Genomic DNA, 20,848 nt, shown 5'->3' with positions numbered 1-20,848 from the left:
AACGCACTGATGGAAGCCAGAACACTGCAACACTCACTGTGGTTTGGACACAGAGGAATGAGGCAGGGAATGACCTGATTTACTGACAATGGGCTTTTTTTTTTGAGAGGGCAGGGATGGGCTGAACCCAGCACTGAAAGAACTCAGAAAAACCTGACAGTCCCGATATATCGAGGTACAGGGAAACAAGCCATCTGCAAGCTGCCAGTTTCCCTCTGAAAGATCAGCTTTTATGGATTTCCGACGCCGATGATGCTGGATATCTGATCCAGCCGTTTATGCGTCGTCGGGTGTGACCTTTATTCACGCTAACCTTTAATTTCCGGCTGTAAGCTTGCCATGTGTGCAGCAGTGTGTAGTGGAGGCGCCGCACCATAAATGTTACTTACGGAACCATTCACAGTGGCCAGAACACGTGGCCGGAATGTTCCAGAAATGTGACATCATAAGTACAGATGGATATACATGATGCCCTTTACAAGTGTATTTGTCAGAGATTTGAATTAATTTAAAACTTAACTGCCATTTTAACATCACTGTTGCTTTTAACCTAATATGACTGATTCTTCAGCGCTTTTTTGCTAATAGTAAGACACAGAGTATGCAGGCTGGTATAGAAGTACAGCCATAAAAAGTTTAAGACAGACGCAGATAAAGAAAATGTCCCTTTCATGTCACATCAAATAGAATCAAGTCATACCAAACCCATCCGGCAGCCCAACCAGATAGCTACGTTCCACACGTCCCGCTAGCATTTCGGTGGTCTTCACAGAGCAGACCTGCCTGGCTGTGCTTCTCCAGTCACTGAGAGATCCCTCCATTACCTCCAAATCTAACTTCTCAGCCAGTTCTTCCCATTCGTGGAGGGCCCCTCTGTTAGCCACTACATGAAATATTAAATAAATGCATCTTCTTGTTTAGGAGATGCTGAAGCAGCATGTTCTGCTAACCAGCTACAGTAGTTACCTACAACCTTCTGACTCTGTTTTCTAACTATTTAATTTATTTATGAAACATCTTTGGGGGGGGGGGTCTTAAGGCAACCTTTTGTGTGGGACCTCAAAACAACAAACCCAGCCCTGGCCGGACGTCAGCGGCGTCACGCAAATCCATGATCTGAAAGGCGGCAAACTCCTCTGCAGATACCGTGGGTCCTGAACGTGGTTTTCACCTGCTACAAGTGACAGACAATAAGGTGTCCAGGATCTCCTGTTTCCCTCTGCCGCTTGCTTTAGAGTAACAAGGTGGATTATGAGAGGCAGGCATGGAATGATTACTGAAACATGAGCTGATGCTGCTGCAGGTCTTCCCGCGTGGTGGAGACGAATTCTGGTCTCCAGCATCTGGCTTCCCCTGCGGTCTGCCGGTGGTCTTGACCGCGCCGCGCTCCCTTACTCACCACCTGATTGCAGTAATGATGTATAAAACTTAAGCCACACGATCATAATCTGAATGCGTTCGTACAGCTACTAACGGTTATACTTTTTCTTGTATATGACCATAGTGCATATGTTGCAGTTTCGGTGCAGGAATAATTTGCAATCCATCTTTTATGTGACTGTTTGGTAAATAACATAAAATATTCTCTGTTTTGCACCATTAAACATAGCTGAAGCTCGTACGGAAGAGCTACGTTTTCAAATAATGTAAACCTGCAGCAAACGCGAACCTGCCAGACTTTGCATGAAAATATCATTACACAACGAAATCGAAACAATATTTTTTATAAAGCGAAAGGGCTTAAAGGCACTATCTGAAAGGCACGGCATGTTCCAATGAAAGTTCCCGTCTGATTTCCATCTGCGGGAAAAAAAGTAAACAAAACCTTCGGAATTCAGTCCCAAAGCTGAAGGATATGATTGGTTGCGCTGTACAGCGGCGGAGGGCAACGCCCTGGAACCCTGATGGTTGATTTATGCGAGCACCTGTGGCCATCCATCACGATGCCAGGGACAGAGAGGCAAGGCAGGGCCCCCATTTTGGGCTGGAGAGTCACGAAGATGATGAGAGCCTTGTTTTGGAGGGGAGCGGGCAGCACTAAATTTGGCTGTGGGACGGGTCCCCCGCCTGCCTGCAGGAAGATGAAGGGCTGGAAATAGATAATTAAAATCCTGGCGGACCGCATTCTCAGTGGGCCGTTCCTGCTCCCCTGACATTTATTATGGGGATTGAAGAAAGACCACCATTAATGTTATATACAAGGTCTCCTGGGGGAGGGGCAGAGATCCGGCTGTGTGGGGGAATGTTCTGGATCGGGGCCCAGCAGAAATCCTGCGGTCTGCCTGTGATGTTGCTTTTGATGCTGCCACGCATGCTGCCGCGCATGCTGCCTGTGATGTTGCTTGCGATGCTGCCGCGCATGCTGCCGCGCATGCTGCCGCGCATGCTGCCTGTGATGCTGCCGCGCATGCTGCCTGTGATGCTGCCGCGCATGCTGCCTGTGATGCTGCCGCGCATGCTGCCTGTGATGCTGCCTGTGATGCTGCCTGTGATGCTGCCGTACATGTTGCTCTGCGCCAGTCCCTTATTCCAGGCCCTTATAAAATATTCAATCTAGGTTCTCTCGCACAGTAACACCTCCATGACCGTGATGTCCAATACCCTCCCGCCCCACCCCACCCCACCCCACCCCACCCCCCCTTTATCGTTCCTGCCTCTCTGCCCTTGACACCTGCTCCAGATAAATCCCGTTCCTCGCCCGGCCTCCCATGGAACACGCTTCTACCCCCCACCCCCGCTTCCAATAATCCGAAACTATGTACCTCGAGGTCAAGACTACTGACGGTTTTACTCCTCAGTCTCTTTGCAGTGCTGCCTGCATTCAATGCAAACTGCACACTACTTATGGATATTTATGATTATCATTTCGTGCTTATTGCCTATTGTTTTGTGTTTATTCCGAGTTCGTTCAACAAGGGTTTCACTGCACATTATACTGAGGACAACTCTGTATGTGACACGCAAACCTTTGATAATTCACTTTTGCATTGATTGGTTAATACAGTTTCATAACTGACAAGAATTGCAAATATATCCAAGTGATGTTTAGGTTAAAGTGGCACTCTGGGGATGGGACAGAGCGCAGTCCTGCCCCGATCCTGCAGCGAATCCCGTCCTGCGAGTCTGCACCCACGGTCCAGCGGCTCCACTTGTGTGTCCATCCTTAACCACAATATATTTTTAAGAAGGCTCCTTAAATTCACACATTTTTAAGGACAGCGGGGGATGCCGTCACAGAGACAGGTGCAAAAACACATGAGCTGATTTCACCGAAACTTTAATGTCTGCAAAGGATTTAGTCGACAATTTGACCTCAAAAATGACAGGCGGCATCCAGCCGTATTTTCGGTTGGCACTTTTCTTATATGTGTTCCGTTAATATTAATACTAGTAAATCCACCCTTGGTTTTACTGCTGTACAATAAGAATATGGAATATTTTTTACGTCAGTTATGTTTAATATTTTTGCCAACATTATGCATTAAAAATGGTCAATAAAGCAATATTGGTTTTGTAAAATTCGGCAGTAATTTTTCAATAAGAATTGTAAAGCAAAATAGGTTTATCACCATACAGGGAATACCCAGAAAATTAATATATATTCAAATTAGAGGGAGTGGCAGTTAGTCATTTTGAATTCCATTAAGTGTCTTTAGTTATTTATATTTTCATATTCTGTCCTCTGATTTATAATATGATGGTTTAATCTGGTGACAGCAGAGACCCAGAGTGGAAAGGGAAGCGAGTCGGACCCGATCCAGGACACTCCCCGCCATCGTTACGTAAAGGGAAGCGAGTCGGACCCGATCCAGGACACTCCCCGCCATCGTTACGTAAAGGGAGGCGAGTCGGACCCGATCCAGGCCGCTCCGCGCCATAGTTACGTAAAGGGAGGCGAGTCGGACCCGATCCAGGACACTCCCCGCCATAGTTACGTAAAGGGAGGCGAGTCGGACCCGATCCAGGCCGCTCCCCGCCATAGTTACGTAAAGGGAGGCGAGTCGGACCCGATCCAGGCCGCTCCGCGCCATAGTTACGTAAAGGGAGGCGAGTCGGACCCGATCCAGGACACTCCCCGCCATCGTTACGTAAAGGGAAGCGAGTCGGACCCGATCCAGGCCGCTCCGCGCCATCGTTACGTAAAGGGAGGCGAGTCGGACCCGATCCAGGCCGCTCCGCTCCATCGTTACGTAAAGGGAAGGAGAGTCGGACCCGATTCAGGCCGCTCCGCGCCATCGTTACGTAAAGGGAGGCGAGTCGGACCCGATCCAGGCCGCTCCCCGCCATCGTTACGTAAAGGGAGGCGAGTCGGACCCGATCCAGGCCGCTCCCCGCCATCGTTACGTAAAGGGAGGCGAGTCGGACCCGATCCGGGCCGCTCCGCGCCATCGTTACGTAAAGGGAAGGAGAGTCGGACCCGATCCGGGCCGCTCCGCGCCATCGTTACGTAAAGGGAAGGAGAGTCGGACCCGATCCGGGCCGCTCCGCGCCATCGTTACGTAAAGGGAGGCGAGTCGGACCCGATCCGGGCCGCTCCCCGCCATCGTTGCGTAAAGGGAGGCGAGTCGGACCCGATCCAGGCCGCTCCCCGCCATCGTTGCGTAAAGGGAGGCGAGTCGGACCCGATCCAGGCCGCTCCCCGCCATCGTTACGTAAAGGGAAGCGAGTCGGACCCGATCCAGGCCGCTCCGCGCCATCGTTACGTAAAGGGAAGCGAGTCGGACCCGATCCAGGCCGCTCCCCGCCATCGTTACGTAAAGGGAGGCGAGTCGGACCCGATCCAGGCCGCTCCGCGCCATCGTTACGTAAAGGGAAGCGAGTCGGACCCGATCCAGGCCGCTCCCCGCCATCGTTACGTAAAGGGAGGCGAGTCGGACCCGATCCAGGCCGCTCCGCGCCATCGTTACGTAAAGGGAGGCGAGTCGGACCCGATCCAGGCCGCTCCGCGCCTTCGTTACGTAAAGGGAGGCGAGTCGGACCCGATCCAGGCCGCTCCGCGCCATCGTTACGTAAAGGGAGGCGAGTCGGACCCGATCCAGGCCGCTCCCCGCCATCGTTACGTAAAGGGAGGCGAGTCGGACCCGATCCAGGCCGCTCCGCGCCATCGTTACGTAAAGGGAAGGCGAGTCGGACCCGATCCAGGCCGCTCCCCGCCATCGTTACGTAAAGGGAGGCGAGTCGGACCCGATCCAGGCCGCTCCCCGCCATCGTTACGTAAAGGGAGGCGAGTCGGACCCGATCCAGGCCGCTCCGCGCCATCGTTACGTCAGCAGTCGATCTTCAGGCTCCTCCTACATCACAGAAGGTCACTGTGTCCTTGCGGTCCGTCTAACAAAACCAGCACAGAACCATTCTCGCAAAACGATTTTCTTGAGCAAGGTTCTTAACGCCCTGAAATATGCTCCAGGATGCTGGATGAGTAGCTGACCTTGTGCTCAGACTCCAGGCTGTGAACTCTCACCTGTGTGTGTGTGTGTGTGTGTGTGTGTGTGTGTGGTTGGGTGGAAGGGCTCAAAAAAAAAGCTAAGCATTATGGGAAATGTGGAAAAAAAACATACCCTGACGCACCTGTACATGTACAAATGGGAAAAGCTTCAGTATCACATAAACTGCAAATTTCCAGTGCCAGTGCCCAAAAAATACACTTAAAATACATTTTATAGGAATTAATCTGAGGTGAAGTAGCAAGGAACAAATATTACAATATTAAATCTAGAATATTAAACAAACAAGGTGCCCATTTTCAGAGGTGAGTGCTTTATTATTTAGTGAACGTCTAGCAGTTTTCTACATAAATATCAACCACATGAATCGATATACATGGCCAGCCGCAGATGGAGAAGACAGGGATGGTGCATGAAGCCTCATCGCATTTTACACTTTCACGACAATGGAGACGTTTTGTGTCAACGTCGTTTTTCTTAAAAAAGGATGTAGATTCAGTCTCTAGAAATGATGAACGAAGCCCTCGAGTACATTCAGGCAGACATGGCATATATAACAGTATGTACATAACGGTCAGTCATCACCATGAGCCACTTTGAAAGGAAAAACACTCAATCTGTCATTTCCTATTGTTGTGCAGGGGTCATCACAAAGGTCATGAAATTAAGTTCAATCTAAAGTATCACTCCCAAAATGTACTTATAAGACAGGAATGCATAGACCGACTGTCCATAACGTGGAAGCACATGACAGAGTGAGTTTGTGCATTTTACAACAGGTATGGGAGCTGAAAATGCAGTTATTCAATAATCTCTTTCATGTCTTCCTGGTAAAACATCTGAACACAAACCTCTGATTTAGAGTGTCTATCTGCTTTTAAACCATGCTAGCATAATGCTCCCGTGACAGACATCACACCACGATAGACAGAACAATCAACAGGACTCTACCTCCATATTGAATCCAAGTCACACTCCCACCAAACACTGTAAGCTTCTCTGCTACGTACTTGAACCTACATTATTACATCTCATGCCTTGATTGGCCAAATACGGGTTACAGCAAGCATCACTGGGCCCTGCCAAGCACCCTACCCCCACCAAGGACGTTCAAGGTGGATCGTCTCCCACTCTTTATGCAGTATGTGAGCACTGTCACCCTGTGACCCACCCCTTCGTGATAATTAGCAAACCATGACCATGTGCTTTGATCCCTGCTCCTTGAAGGTAGATCTGGTCTAATCTACAGTCGCAATAGTAATAATCAATCCACCCTCTTAGTGAATTTTTACACCCCAGAGGCACCAAACACAAGATGTTAAAAATGGACACACGTCTGGTGTGGAAATACCCACCTTTAAAGGGCAGTAAAAACATTTTTTTTTGTCTACTCAAAATAAAATCAATCAGATATGAGCCACAAATCAAATGGGTTTTATTATGGCAGTTGAAACTTCCCAGGAACTGAAGATAAATTATTTCTCTCTATAGTTGTTTTTAAGTACAAGGGGCTGCAGCTTTATGTTCTGCTTTTCCCTTTAATTGAAAATATTTTCACTTGCCTTCATTATATGCTTATTTCTGGAGGTCTGGGGGCTCAGTAATATGCTATGCACGTTTTAAGCAGGCAATTTAACTCATTTATTGGTTTGCTCTCAAAACTGTGTGGATGGTATAATATTTACATCCAGACTTAGTGCAATATTACCTGGTCAGCTGTCATAAATCTGCGTTTATAGCTCGCCCACCCACACCAGCGCGTTGCTTTTGAGGACGTCGGTTATCTCACAGTTGAGCTTGTTCAGTCTCCCATCCAGGATGAAGAGCGATTCCCTCGAGGGTGTTATCAGGTACCGTCCGAAGAGGCCGCTGTCCATGATGACGCGGTTCTGCGGACTCCAGGGCCACTCCGCCGCGTTCATGGGCTCCTTCACGCCTTTGATCATCTTCACTTTGCCGGTGTTGAGCTCCACGTAGAGGACGTCAGTTTGGAGGCCCGAGCTAGCGAACATGTTGTACTGGTGCACCTCCGTGAAGGACGTCTGAAATGCCACGTGCGAGATGCGCAGGTTGGTGTGGATGTCGAAGGGCTCCTGGATCTCGCCGCGCGCCGTGACAGGCTGGATCCTCATGAGGCTGTCCATGACGTCCACACTGACAAGGTAACGGCCATCCGGTGACACGTAGGGGGTGCCGGTGACGCCGCCATTATATCCGACGACGGAGTCCGTCAAACCATCCACGATCAGCTGTGCCGAGCCCGATCCGGATGCATCTGGCTTGCACTTGACAAAGTAGTACCCCCCGAGATGCGTGTACGCCAGGGACGTTGGCACACAGCTGAACTCCACCAGGCTGATGGTCTTCACGTAGGACGCCGTCTCAAGGTCGATCTTGTGAAGCGCGGCTTCGTCCTCATGCAGAATGATCCCAAACCTAACAAAAGAGTCGGCGGTTAAATATGTATCACTTTCATTCCTTTTTCATCAAAACGGACACGTTTCCGCTGATAAAGAAGTTATTCAATCGTAGCCTGGGAGGACAAAAGCTACATCTGTTAATACATCTAAGAGCTCAGACCTTTTATTCTTCAAAGCTTGTCTTTGATTTGGTACAACATATTTTATTTAAAACAAAATAAAAGACAAATCGAATTTGGCGGACCAGTAGAAGAGGCACATGCATGCAGGCTTCCTGGTCGGGGTCAAGGGAAAAGAAGCGAAGTGGGTTGGAAAAAACATGAAACAGACACCAAGTATACATGTGGGAAAAGTGCCTCTAACACTACAGGGAGATGACAAGTGGTGCTATAATGAGGGGCAGCGAAGGAAAGGAGCCGGCCAATGACAGCAAGAAGAGGGAGTCAACACCGAGATGACCTCATCACCGAGCTTCAGTCAGACCTCAGACAATACGATTATTGTGCCAAGTAGAGAGGTATTTCTGCTGAAGGTGAAGGTGAGGGCCAGTTCGCCTAAAGATACTAAAGGGATATTAAATGAGGTAAAACAAAAAAGACGGAGCAGCTGAATGTACGGGGGGTGCTGCACACCCCCGAAAAGCCCCCCCCCCCAGACTGTCTTCATTTTTGATTTATATCTGCTTTGCTTTGGAAATTCAGAAATTGTACAAGAGGTTGCTGCCAGTTAACTGAAATCCCGCAGTAACGCACCCGTTCCGGAAGCTAATCTGTTTGTGTTATTTCGTGACTGTTACGTGGAGTCAGATACAGGTCGGTTTGTTAGTATCACTTGATTAAAATGATTGTTTCTGCATTCATCACTCTGAAATACAGAAACAAAGGCAATATAAACGATGATCTTTGTCGGTGATGCCATTCAATTCAAATAAGGTTAAATAACAATGAATCACGTAAGCACTGTGTTCATCCGTACTTGTACAAAGACTCCTGGGAAGCATGTACATTAAATTACGTAGCACATAAACAAACTAAATGCTACGCTAAAGCCCAAAGAGGCCACGATGGCTCGGCGTCTAAGAAGGTGCAGCTTGCTGGCGTGTCTGAATAAGCTGTTTTATCTGCGGTTTCACAGGGACGGGATTATAGGCCAGCCGATCCGGGCCCCCGCCATCCTGAGCACGACCTCGGCCCAGCGGAGTCCCCAAAGGCTCATGTGGTGGGCAGCTGTGTGCGTGATGAATTGAAAGCCTCTCTGCATTCCCACTCTGGAATACTAATACGGCCCGTGAGACAGGCCATCTCGCTGTGGGTCAGGGGGACCTTCAATGCCGCCTGTGATATGGGTGCCGCGTGCGGCCGGTCCTGGCCGCGGGAGACACAGGGCTTTGGAGGTAGCGCTGGCTAACGATAACAGGGCTGGAGAGTATCGATCGATACCAAGGGTTGGAACCCCCCCCCCCAGTCTAAAAATGTGTTTTACAGCTGCATTCATAACTGAAACCATAAGCTACACTGAAGTGATGCAAAATAAATCTGAATTCATACAATAATGTAATCAGTGACTTATTATACGTATTACATACATCAAGTGTAAGAGTGTATCTGACATTGTGGTTATATAAATGTATGTACCAGCAGGATGTAAAAAAATAAGAGGGAATGCTAAAAATTAACACATTTCAAGGAGCGGTACAGTACCAGTTCACACATTCCAGGTGCCCCTTGTGTGCAAACCTCAGGACGCTGAATCGTTCACATGCATTGTGTCAGGAGCTATTAATAAATAGCATCCATCACGTGAATCCGAAGGAAAAACTACGTTATTAAGAAACGCCCTAAATGACTCTTTATAGAAGTTTTACAAGAGGGATAAAAATTGAAAACGATCCCAATTTACTTTGTAGAGTGGAGCACGTCGTTTAAGCTGCAGCGGGAGCGGAACGTCGTCAGCGGCTGGGATTAGGAGTTTTGGGAGTGTTGAATTGTAAAGTAAATCTGCCTCAGGCAACAGAATTGGTTTGGCCAACAGAACCATGTGACATTGGTACTGGAAAGGGAATCGAAGTTTATTATGGTGGGGGTTTGGGGTGGAGCAGGGGCAACTGAGGCTGACTCCCCCAGCCCCCCCACCCCGTCACTCACTGAGTCAAAGCACATCATTGACTGATAAGATTGGTCCCTCTCTATGAACTATAGCCTCTGATGCCCCCCCCTTCAAAAAAGTTATACACAAGGAAATGTGAGACATGGGGGACGAGGAGCAAAATAACTCCCACAAGCATGGCGGTGGCGTCCAAAACTTTGGCAGGGGTGTGGGGTTATTGGGGACCACAGCGAAATGCAATGTAGCAATGAACACATAAATGAATGGACAAGTGTGTCCAATCAGCATGCAAAACACCAGTCATGTGACCTCTCTTGATAAGCAACTGGCCTTGCTAAGTATCCAAACTAAGGGTAGATCTTTCAAGAGCAACTCAAAGGTGTATAACGGGCACCTGCTTAAAGCGGAACATGGCGGCGTGCAGAAGTCAAGGCCATCCGGAACCTTCTATCGAGAAAGACGACAGCGGGCAGGCATGTAGCGAGCCGGAAAAATGAGCTGGTCCACATGACTCTCAGGAAACATCGTGCATGTCAACAGCTTGAGTCTATCTGGGGCCTGACAAAGTGCAGCGCGGAATCTCATCTGTCCTGCATATGCTTAGCTTCCACGCCGATAGAGAGGTTCAGCGGGAGCCCCCCCACACACCGGCCTCCCCACCACCCTCATATCCATCCAGACACCGCGGACGTCAAACGCAGGTCCGAGCGACTCGCTTACCTGACGTGATTAATGACGAGCGATGTGGCAGGAATGAAGAAGTCGTCCACCCTGTCGAAGCGCCGGCCGAGGGGCTGCGTGTGGATGGTGTGGTGTGACACACTCCCACTGGCCTGAGTGATCACCTACACACCAGCAGCAGACAACACATTCAGCCCCGGACCATGAATAATTCCCAGTGACACCCAGCTCTGCTCGATCTGGGTGGATTCTCGAGCACGTTCTGGTCTTTGTGAGTCTATAGGTCTGTATCCACTGCAGATACCTTCTCCCGGCAGTAGAGAGCAGTCCCAGCTGACAAACTCTGGGAAAGTGTCCTACTGAGAACAGTGGATCTCCAACAGTCTGAGAGCCTGACGACAACCTGAGCTGCCTGTGAGACTTACAGCTGCACGCTTCATCAAAGTATAATTAACTGTTTTAAAAAAGATGCTTATACACATTACTGAACTCAGTCTAGACAACACAGCACATAGATCTTCTGGAACTTCAGCAGGAGAAACACTGATAATGTATCTCTGGGGCCGTGGAGTGGGAGTACGTAGTAAGGAAGTAAGAAAAGTTTACTTAGAAAGTGGACATTACACAGACAGACCTCACATAGCACCAAACAATAAAATGAAAGGAAGGCAGGTGCTTCCATACGTGTTTCCGGAATTTCCTCTGATGATCCTCCTATGTTCCCTTAAATTTCCCTTAGTGTCTAATTATGCATGTGCCCTGTGATAGACTGGCATCCCCTGGCATCCAGGGTGTACCCCAGCCCCGTGCCCTGTGATAGACTGGCATCCCCTGGCATCCAGGGTGTACCCCAGCCCCGTGCCCTGTGATAGACTGGCATCCCCTGGCATCCAGGGTGTACCCCAGCCCCGTGCCCTGTGATAGACTGGCATCCCCTGGCATCCAGTGTGTACCCCAGCCCCGTGCCCTGTGATAGACTGGCATCCCCTGGCATCCAGGGTGTACCCCAGCCCCGTGCCCTGTGATAGACTGGCATCCTCTGTCATCCAGGGTGTACCCCAGCCCCGTGCCCTGTGATAGACTGGCATCCCCTGGCATCCAGGGTGTACCCCAGCCCCGTGCCCTATGATAGACTGGCATCCCCTGGCATCCAGGGTGTACCTCAGCCCCGTGCCCTGTGATAGACTGGCATCCCCTGGCATCCAGGGTGTACCTCAGCCCCGTGCCCTGTGATAGACTGGCTTCCCCTGGCATCCAGGGTGTACCTCAGCCCCGTGCCCTGTGATAGACTGGCATCCCCTGGCATCCAGGGTGTACCCCAGCCCCGTGCCCTATGATAGACTGGCATCCCCTGGCATCCAGGGTGTACCCCAGCCCCGTGCCCTGTGATGGACCGGCATCCGGCTGTTGAGTGTGGCGCCTTTACCTGCAGGGTGGGGCTGGACTTCTCCATGTCTCCCCAGCTGTGGACCCACACCTGGTCGTGGGATTTGTCGTAGTGCAGCTTCACAGGCACGGGGTCGGTGCTCACAGCCTGTGGCAGAGAAAGAAGCTCAGGCTGCACGATGGCATGAACGGCACACGAGGTCTATCGCGCCCGCAGGGTGCCCACGCCTCGCAGTGCAATGACGTTAATGAACCGCTGCCACCCAGTACCTTGCCGCCCAGCTTCTATGTTACTGTGTCTATATTGTATATATTGCACATACATTATTGTTGACTATTCTTTTATTTAATACCTATTGTTCTTTCTCATTAGATGTTCGCGTCTGCAGGGAGCTACGCACATGAGTATCTGGTTCAACTTGTACAAATGGCAATAAAGCTTTTGAATCCTTGAGTCCTTGAATCTCAAAAAACTGAAAATGCCAAATACACACTTTCACGCGCATGCTGACTGAGGTGAGCGAGATCCCCAGCGGCCCGAGTGGCGTCTCCATCGCCGTGGGGACGGTCCCGCCGCTGTGTTAAGTGCAAGGCAAACGCTCTCCTTCCTGTTATCCCACTGGAGGAATCTCAGTAGAAGTACCACCCTGCCTGTCATCTGCTCCCTGCTATCACAGGCCTCTTTACGCTCTTATAAATCTCGGAAATTGGCCGTTGGCGGCGCTTGCTGGTTTTCCGCCCGTTCCTCTAATTCCCGGGCAACTCATGTGTCTGCAAGAAACATGGAACTACAACCCAAATCCACAGAGAGAATTAGGTAAAAAAATAGCGTGGTTTCTATGACAACCAGCAGTAACCGTGCAGATAGACCATAAATTCCACACAAACATTCCCTTTGTAGCACATTTCTTCATTAGTGCATTTTTTGAGGTGATCGCTCCTTCGCTAAATTAAGGCTTCACAATGACTCTTGTAGATATGACCATTGTTTTACTGTCCTCCCGTAATTGTGTACATGTTGGTAATTGTGTCGTACTTTGTTCACATTTACTAATGTTACCGCATATTCTAAAACGGAACAATCCATGTGCACCCAAATACACCCCCACTGACAAGAATGAATGAACGTTTCAGGCATTTTACATTTTACACCTTTCTGAACAAAAAAAGCTATTACATTTTCTACCAAATTACACACACGTGCATTGAGAAGAGCTGTTTCTTATTTCCGTTGCTAAATTGTTCCCATTTAATTGATTCCCTCGGCATTTTGACAATGAGACTGAACATTTCTCTGAAAGGAAGCTGTGGAACACAGTATGTTCACACTCCAAAATGTTAAATTAATATTAGTTTTGAGGATCAAAGCAAATATCTACAAATCAACCTGCTGGGGGCGACAGCTGTATGAAATATTTATTTATATTTGCTTGACTTCTTTTCATAGATAAAAACAAATATCACCTCCTGTGTAAATATATTCACATTTGTATATCCATCCAACCAAACACATCTTGATGTGCATAATTGATTATATTCCCAGGTGATAAAAACCGTAAAGCCTTAGTATTGTACTACATCAATCATTTAGTCATTCTTTCAACATCCCTTAATACATTCTGCTAATGTAACCCCCCCTCTGCATATGATCAAATTTGGCTGCTTTGTCCCCTTAACGATCTCAACTTAGCAAAATATCGTGATGCGTATGTTCCACGGACATTTGGGTTCATTCAAAAGGCTACATCACCGACGGTGATGTCCGACCGCTTGGTCCGGGACCGTGAAGGCAGGGAAGCAGAAAGCAGGCGTACAGAGTGAGATGCGTGCTTCGTTAGAGGGGGGATCAGGTGCCTAATGAGGAGCAGCTAATCTGACGTAACAAAGCCAAACCTCCAGGTGACCCGCTAATGACTACTCCACCGTCACCGGAGCAACAAGCCATGGCAACGATCCCTTGGCGACCTCGCGGAGCGTCTCTGGCCCGGAACTAAGGATTTGCGCCTCAGCAGTGTTCCTTAAGGGTTTCCCCACACCGAAGTAAACAAGCCATTTTCACCCGGCTCCCTGGGGGGGGTCCCCGTGCTCAAACAAACACGTGGGTCTGCTGACATCTGGACCCGACGACCATAACTCACACAGACTCTGTCTTGACCTAAATAGCCAGGCCGGAAGGTACCAGAAAAACACTGTGTGTTTGAACTAAAAACCGTAATGGAATATATGATCCTAAACAGTTGGGCAGGATGGTGCCAGAAAAGATTCAAAAGCAGAAACAAAGAAAATCACAGGAAAACAGCATGAATGCTTAGAAAAAAGGACTGTCAACAGGACAAATGTGAATAAAAAAATTATCCATCCTTTCTCTTTACTGATGAAGAAAAACAGCAAACCTCACCTGCAGAGCCTTCTGCGACTGGACGTCGATGATCAGCACCCTGTCCAGGGTCGGCTGGGAGACGTAGATGTACTTGTTCTTGACGTTGACGGCAGACGCCCACACACAACTCCGCGTCGCCTCGCCGTCAGATTTGGGGCAGACTTCCTCCTGGGGACAAAAGCACATGAAATGAAAACGGTAACGAATAAATATGGCGGTCTCCAGAGAAGGACGACAACAAAACCGGGGGATATGAGAGGAAGGAGAATAACTTAGTAGACGTTAAAAAAAAAGTGCCCGACAGTTTGAAGAATGCCTGGTGTCACTCGGGAGAGGGCCCTTAAGCTGTATATTCCCCTGGCAGTAATTCACAGGAAGACAGAACACCCGCGACTCTCTGCCAGACCAGCCATATGGAAGCAATATGAGGCTGACACTCGGCCAAAGAGAGAGTCAGGGAGGTGATGAGATCTCGCCCATCTGATGTTAAAGGATGGAGTAAGTGATGGAGCAGCCAAGCCCTTTCAGCTACGCTTACATATCCATGATGAGACTGTAATCACCTCTGTGGGTGTGGAATGTAGCGCAGCACCAACGGCTGACTAGTGCCAAACTACATAAATATGCTGTAATGTATTTATTGTATGCATTCATCGATCTTCCAAACACTTATCCTGGATAGGATTGCAGAGGACCCTGGAGTCTCTCCAAGGCAGCACAGGGCACGGGGCTGGGGTACACCCTGGACGGGATGCCGGTCCATCACGGGGCACGGGGCCGGGGTACACCCTGGACGGGATGCCGGCCCATCACGGGGCACGGGGCCGGGGTACACCCTGGACGGGATGCCGGCCCATCACGGGGCACGGGGCCGGGGTACACCCTGGACGGGATGCCGGCCCATCACGGGGCATGGGGTCGGGGTACACCCTGGACGGGATGCCGGTCCATCATAAGGCACGGGGCCGGGGTACACCCTGGACGGGATGCCGGCCCATCACAGGGCACGGGGCCGGGGTACACCCTGGACGGGATGCCGGTCCGTCACAGGTCATGTTTAAATTGGTGTTTTAATGTAAGTTTGCGTATATAGGTTGCATTTCCACCAGTATGGAAAATTCTGCTTCATGAGGAGATGTTAAATGTAATCTCTCCATCATCTTCTCTCTGCTTTGACAGTGACCCTTTACTTTGTATCTGTACAGATACACAAATCCGCTCCTCTCGACGACTGAACAAACGTTCCCGCGTCCCCTCCATTACGCATCCCCAATAGGCTGCCAAGCAGGATGATGTCACAGAGGACAGGTCAAACGGGAGCATTTAAATACACATGTAAACTCCGGGGCCGGTTCACCCAGCTTCCTCAATTATCACGCAGGAATAAAATGTTCACTGAATAAATAGGCAACACTTTACTTGACAGGACACAAATAACAATTCAGTTACCACTGAAGCATGAATCATGAAATACAGCAGCTACATGAGATAAAAGATGCATCACAATTCATTAATGATGAATTAACATGAAATAGGTATATAATTAAGACTTACTATGTGGTTAATTAATACATAAGTAATGGCATTATTCTATATTTGTGCCCCGTCAAGTAAAATGTCACCAATAAATGTAGCTTGTTCACATTTCATATGTCCATTGGGCCCTCGAGCGAGACCCTTAACCCCACAAAAAATACTGTAGGGGGGCTTGGTGGGGGGCTGACCCTGTGCTCAGGCCTCAGTCTTTAGTCCCGCCCCTTTATGTCTGCGCGTCTTAAAATGGAGCGGGAGACGGGGTATGTGAAAATCAGCATTCCGATGTACCTGTACTTATAATAAACCAAATACAGCATCGTTTCCCATGAAATCCTTCAGACGTCCCCTGGACTGTAATCCAGCCGCAGGCACATTAAAGATGACAGCACAGTGAAGGGTTCCTTTTTGGCCACTTTACGGCGTGCTTACCTTTGCTTCTGATGTCAGGAACCATGTTAGCGGTTAGCGTCAGGGTAGCTGAATGTGCAGTGCATGTCCCTTGATGGACCGGCATTCCGTCCCCGAGCATCCCCGACAAGACGACAGCGAAAAGATGGGTGTGTGCACGTTACAAGAGCGACGAACCGCACCTGGAGTCCGAGCAGCTTCTCGCTGGGCTGGATGTGCCTCTGGATCTCACACGCCACCGGCTGTATGACCTTGACGCCGTCCTCGTAAAACACGTAGAACATGTTCCCAACCCCGTAACCTGAGAGGGAATGTTAGCATACTAAAGTAACCTGCAAACGCTGCGGCGTGTACGCGAGACAAACGCACGACTGTCAGGTAACAAGTGAGGAGGAACTTCATTACAATTTGCTTTGCAAATATATGTATAGCATAACTGCAAATCAAAACAGATGTTTTCTCTTTTATAATTACAACTCAGGTAATTTCCAGTTCGTAGTCATTGTGTAAAACACAGCTGGGCCAGTTTTAAAACGCCTCATTTTTGACTGTTTTGTTTAATTGCATATTTAAATGCATAATCCAAATGAATGCATAATTAGCTATTTGGTTGTTGCCTGCGTTTTATGCTTTTTGTATTTAATAATTGCGTAATGCAGTCAGTTTGTGCTTAAAAACACGTGCTTTTTCCGTGACAGTTTGCAAAGAGGTGAATCGCGGCCATAAGGTGCCTGAGTTTTCAATGGCAAAAGAATCGAAAACAAGTCAGGCCACTACAGTAATAAAGGAGAATGACTGAAAAATAGTCATCATATACTGTACAGTGCGATATAAATAATTCTACACGAATACAATACAAATGAATACAATGAAAATGAGCATCAACTGTACTGTACCTTCTTCTCTCCATAAAATGTTTGCCACTGGGAATATTAAAAGTGACAAAAGAATATATATTATGATTAGTTAAACAGCAACACAAAATAATTATTAGATGATTATTATATAATTATATATTTATACGTATTTTTCAACTGCATGCATGTTTGTTCAAAAGAAATGCACTGAAAGTGAAAGAGCACCTGTACAAGATGGAAAAACTGAGAAATATATTCTGTTGTATGTGTTTCACTGCGACTTGCAGTGAAAAATGCAGTGAAATAAAGTGAGGAGCAGCAAAGGCTGAAGTCAGCCCCATAAACGGAACGGCAGCACGTGGGCGATGGCTGCACACAACTCGCTCTCTCCTCATTCAAAATGCAACTTTCCAGGCAGAATGAACGTGACCCCTAGAGGACGACAGGTAGAGCGCATCAGCCCAAGGGGAGGGACTTGCGATATCGACCCCCGAGGACCACAGGCGGAAGTGCAAACGGCAAATCATAACATCCCAGAATGGGCGTTATCGTAATCACACACCGGGTTACTGGCCTGAAAGGCAAAAAGTCTCTGATCCTTTCCAATTTCTCATGGAAATTTTACTTCCTCCCACTGCCACGTGGTTCCACAAACCTTCTGATTCCATCGCCAGTCTCCCTGAAATCTCGGTCAGGATGAAATATTGCAGATTCCGCTGGGATTTGCTGCTTGTCCTTGTCTTTAATTTTTTTTGTGTGTGAGGGAGAAACTGAGGATGAAGCTGCAGTAAGTGTTCGCTTAGTGCTCTTTGATCTCCTCAAAACGCTAAGTCAGGTTTCCGAGGACCGCGAATGTACAAGGGGCCCAAGATGTCACATCAAATACAGTGATCTGCACAGAAGCCTTCTGGAGATTAAACACATCTGAGCATTCAGTCTGGGAAATTATTCCCAGAAAATGTACCACAGGTGGGGAAAACTGACTTATACTAACCCAGTTTCTTTGAGTAACGGACTGAATTGGTACAATTTATCACTGCATTGGAGGGCGCTGGTGCTGCCAGTCTGATGAAGACTCATACATCATATTTTCCATCCAAAGTGCCCACATTTTAGCAGCTCATCCATGCTGACCTTCACTGGCCATTTTACGCCTAACGCAGATACTGTGGGGGAGGATTCTATATTAGGGTCTGCTTCACATCAAGATCTACCAACTCTGCCGCTTTTCACAGCCATTATGAGATAATACCCAGGCTTACTGGGACTGAAAAAACCAGCATGGAGACTGGTACAAACAGACATGTAACTCACGGTCATTCATGAATGGTGATCAACCCAGTGCAGTATCTTACAACTCTTTGCTCCGTGGGAGGTTAACAGGTGTGTAATTATAAATATTACTGTAGATTGCTATGATATTTATTTCTGAATTTCTGTGTCCAGCATTATTTACCAAACACGGGACGCACATGACGAGCGCTGCGGATTCAGCTGTACGGATTCTCCCCATACAGGGACACTGATCTGCACCTTTTAACAGCTGGTGAAAATGCACTAAAATAACCATCAGATTAGGGCAGATTAGGGCAGATTAGGCATGGACACCCTGGCATTCAGGGGCCCAGCGCTTGACAGGAGACCTTGAATACATAAAATTACAGGTAAAATTGGGTAAGGGGACCCAAGGTGACATTCCATCAGGGGACTCGGAATTTCGAGGTACGGCCCCTTACATCTTGGAGATTCTACGGAGCCTGTGGGTGGAAAATTCCTGCTAAATGTCTGACCCTGTGAGAGAAAAGCGTTGCCTTTTTAAGGTATTCTTTGCCTGTATTTTCTCTCTGCTATTTATTTATTTTTTTGCTGAAAAGAGACTTAAAAACTGGGCCCCTCAAGATCCGCCGTGTTTAGCATGAACATCGAGCCACATTCACCCTGATGTGGAGCTCAGAAGCAAACGGGAGGGATGGCGGGGGGTGTCTGGGGAATTCCTGAATCTCTCCGGATGAACCGGCACGTCTTTGGGATGCACTGTTTTATGCGGCGTGAAAAATAGGTGAGAATCCAGAATAAACAAGCCTGTGCACCCCCCCCCCCCACCCATATTTCAGCCAGAAGCGCTGTGGCATATTCAACACATCGCTTTGAATAACATTCTGTGGAACCACACTATGAGAAAATCACGGCCCGACTGAAACGTCTAAAAATATGCATCGCTTGAGCATCCATTCCGCAGACGCAGACTTCATCTGAAGCAGATTTGATTTTTTTCTTCCTTTCGCGTAACTGTTTGGCTACAAATATCACCATGCAGGGACACACTCTGGGACAAAATACATATTAAAACGACTTCAAAAAAAATCTGTCACCGCATTAAGAAAAAAAAACCACTGAGCTAAAACAGAAAATATCCTCGCATATTAACGAGATCCTAACAGACACCAGCAGCACAGGAATCTGAACATACAGGAAGGTCAGCGTAAGCCGGAAATAAAGAGAGTGTGAAATCACAACCATCTCAGTAGAAATATATTCAGTGGACACTTTCCATACGCTGCTCACAGAAATTCACTTCAAGCACAGACTTGATGGTGTGATCAGTCTAATGTTAATCTGGCTGAAACTGAAACTTAAAAAGGTAAAGTTACATGTATGTGTGATAAAGTCAAAATTGCCCAGAGGGCCTAAAAGCAGGTCACCAGCCATAAAAGAGAAATATTTAGAAAGTTCTAGAAAGGAATCACTGCAAAAAAAGAGCAGAGTCAGAGGCCGCTTGATCTTATCATGCTCGCCGCAGCCGCGGGGGGGGGGGGGGGGGGGGGGGACACGGCAGGACTCCACGCCTACAAAGAGCATGGGTGAGAGCTTCGACAGCCGACCCTCTGTAGATGGGAGCAGTGGCCTCCAGTGCAGGTCCAGTGATAATCACTGGGGGGGGGGGGGTTAGTCTTCACACCTCCCACCGAGTAGAAAGATACAGCCGGGATCGGTTTGGGTCGGCACATCGCGACCACAAACATGAGGCACTCTTAGCGGTACATGCAAAACACAGTCGAGGTGAATCTGCCGTGAGAAACAGCACACTCTGGAATGCGGATAATTACTGCAGTCGGCAAATATACGCTTAAAAGTCATAGAATGCCGACAGGAAATTAGACTTGAACTGTTGATAATAGGCCAGTGTAATTCGGGAATCTGTACCAGCCTACTAAGTTAGTATGAATGGGTCATGGTATCACCTCTGTTTTGGTTCACATTGGTATTCCATTTAGCCTAAAACTGTCTCAAGGTGGCACAGTGGCGAATTAACGAAAAAGGACAAACTCCGTTCAGAGTTACGTTCAATCAGATAGTAAGTGATTAGGGATTCATGGCGTGAAACCACACCTAGCATTAGTATGACCGGTAGCACTAAGGTTTCACGTCTGCTCCTTAACCATTAATAAACTATTATTCATCATTCAATAATATATTAATAAGCAAAAAGATTCACTTACAGTTAACTGTAAACTAAAGGGCTGCCCTCACCTTCTTATAGTCATGCAGATTTTCGGAGTTGGATCTCTTGAGTAAAATCCTCAGTCAGAATGCCTGACATGGGTGATTGATTAGCACCCGTATTTGGGT

The 20,848-nt window shown here is 48.1% G+C and overlaps 1 protein-coding gene across 4 annotated transcripts in view; it reads right to left on the bottom strand.

The window, feature by feature from the left end:
* Positions 1–5,737: 5,737 nt before the first annotated feature.
* LOC125704459 (follistatin-related protein 5-like) overlaps positions 5,738–20,848 on the bottom strand; it is an 88,868-nt gene continuing 73,757 nt past the window's right edge. For 3 of the 4 annotated variants that reach the window (XM_048970017.1, XM_048970019.1, XM_048970018.1), the window contains 6 exons: positions 17,258–17,284; positions 16,544–16,662; positions 14,436–14,585; positions 12,078–12,185; positions 10,691–10,815; positions 5,738–7,880 (listed from right to left, as the gene is read on the bottom strand). In XM_048970017.1, the coding sequence (XP_048825974.1) occupies positions 7,178–7,880; positions 10,691–10,815; positions 12,078–12,185; positions 14,436–14,585; positions 16,544–16,662; positions 17,258–17,284 (1,232 nt within the window). In that variant the 3' untranslated portion in view covers positions 5,738–7,177. The remainder of the gene's footprint in view (positions 7,881–10,690; positions 10,816–12,077; positions 12,186–14,435; positions 14,586–16,543; positions 16,663–17,257; positions 17,285–20,848) is intronic. The other variant, XM_048970020.1, reaches the window with a different exon arrangement.

This window comes from Brienomyrus brachyistius, chromosome 12, assembly GCF_023856365.1.
Source record: "Brienomyrus brachyistius isolate T26 chromosome 12, BBRACH_0.4, whole genome shotgun sequence".
Taxonomy (NCBI): domain Eukaryota; kingdom Metazoa; phylum Chordata; class Actinopteri; order Osteoglossiformes; family Mormyridae; genus Brienomyrus; species Brienomyrus brachyistius.
The sequence above is the reverse complement of the archived record's forward strand: the minus strand, read 5'-3'. Positions and strand labels throughout refer to the sequence as shown.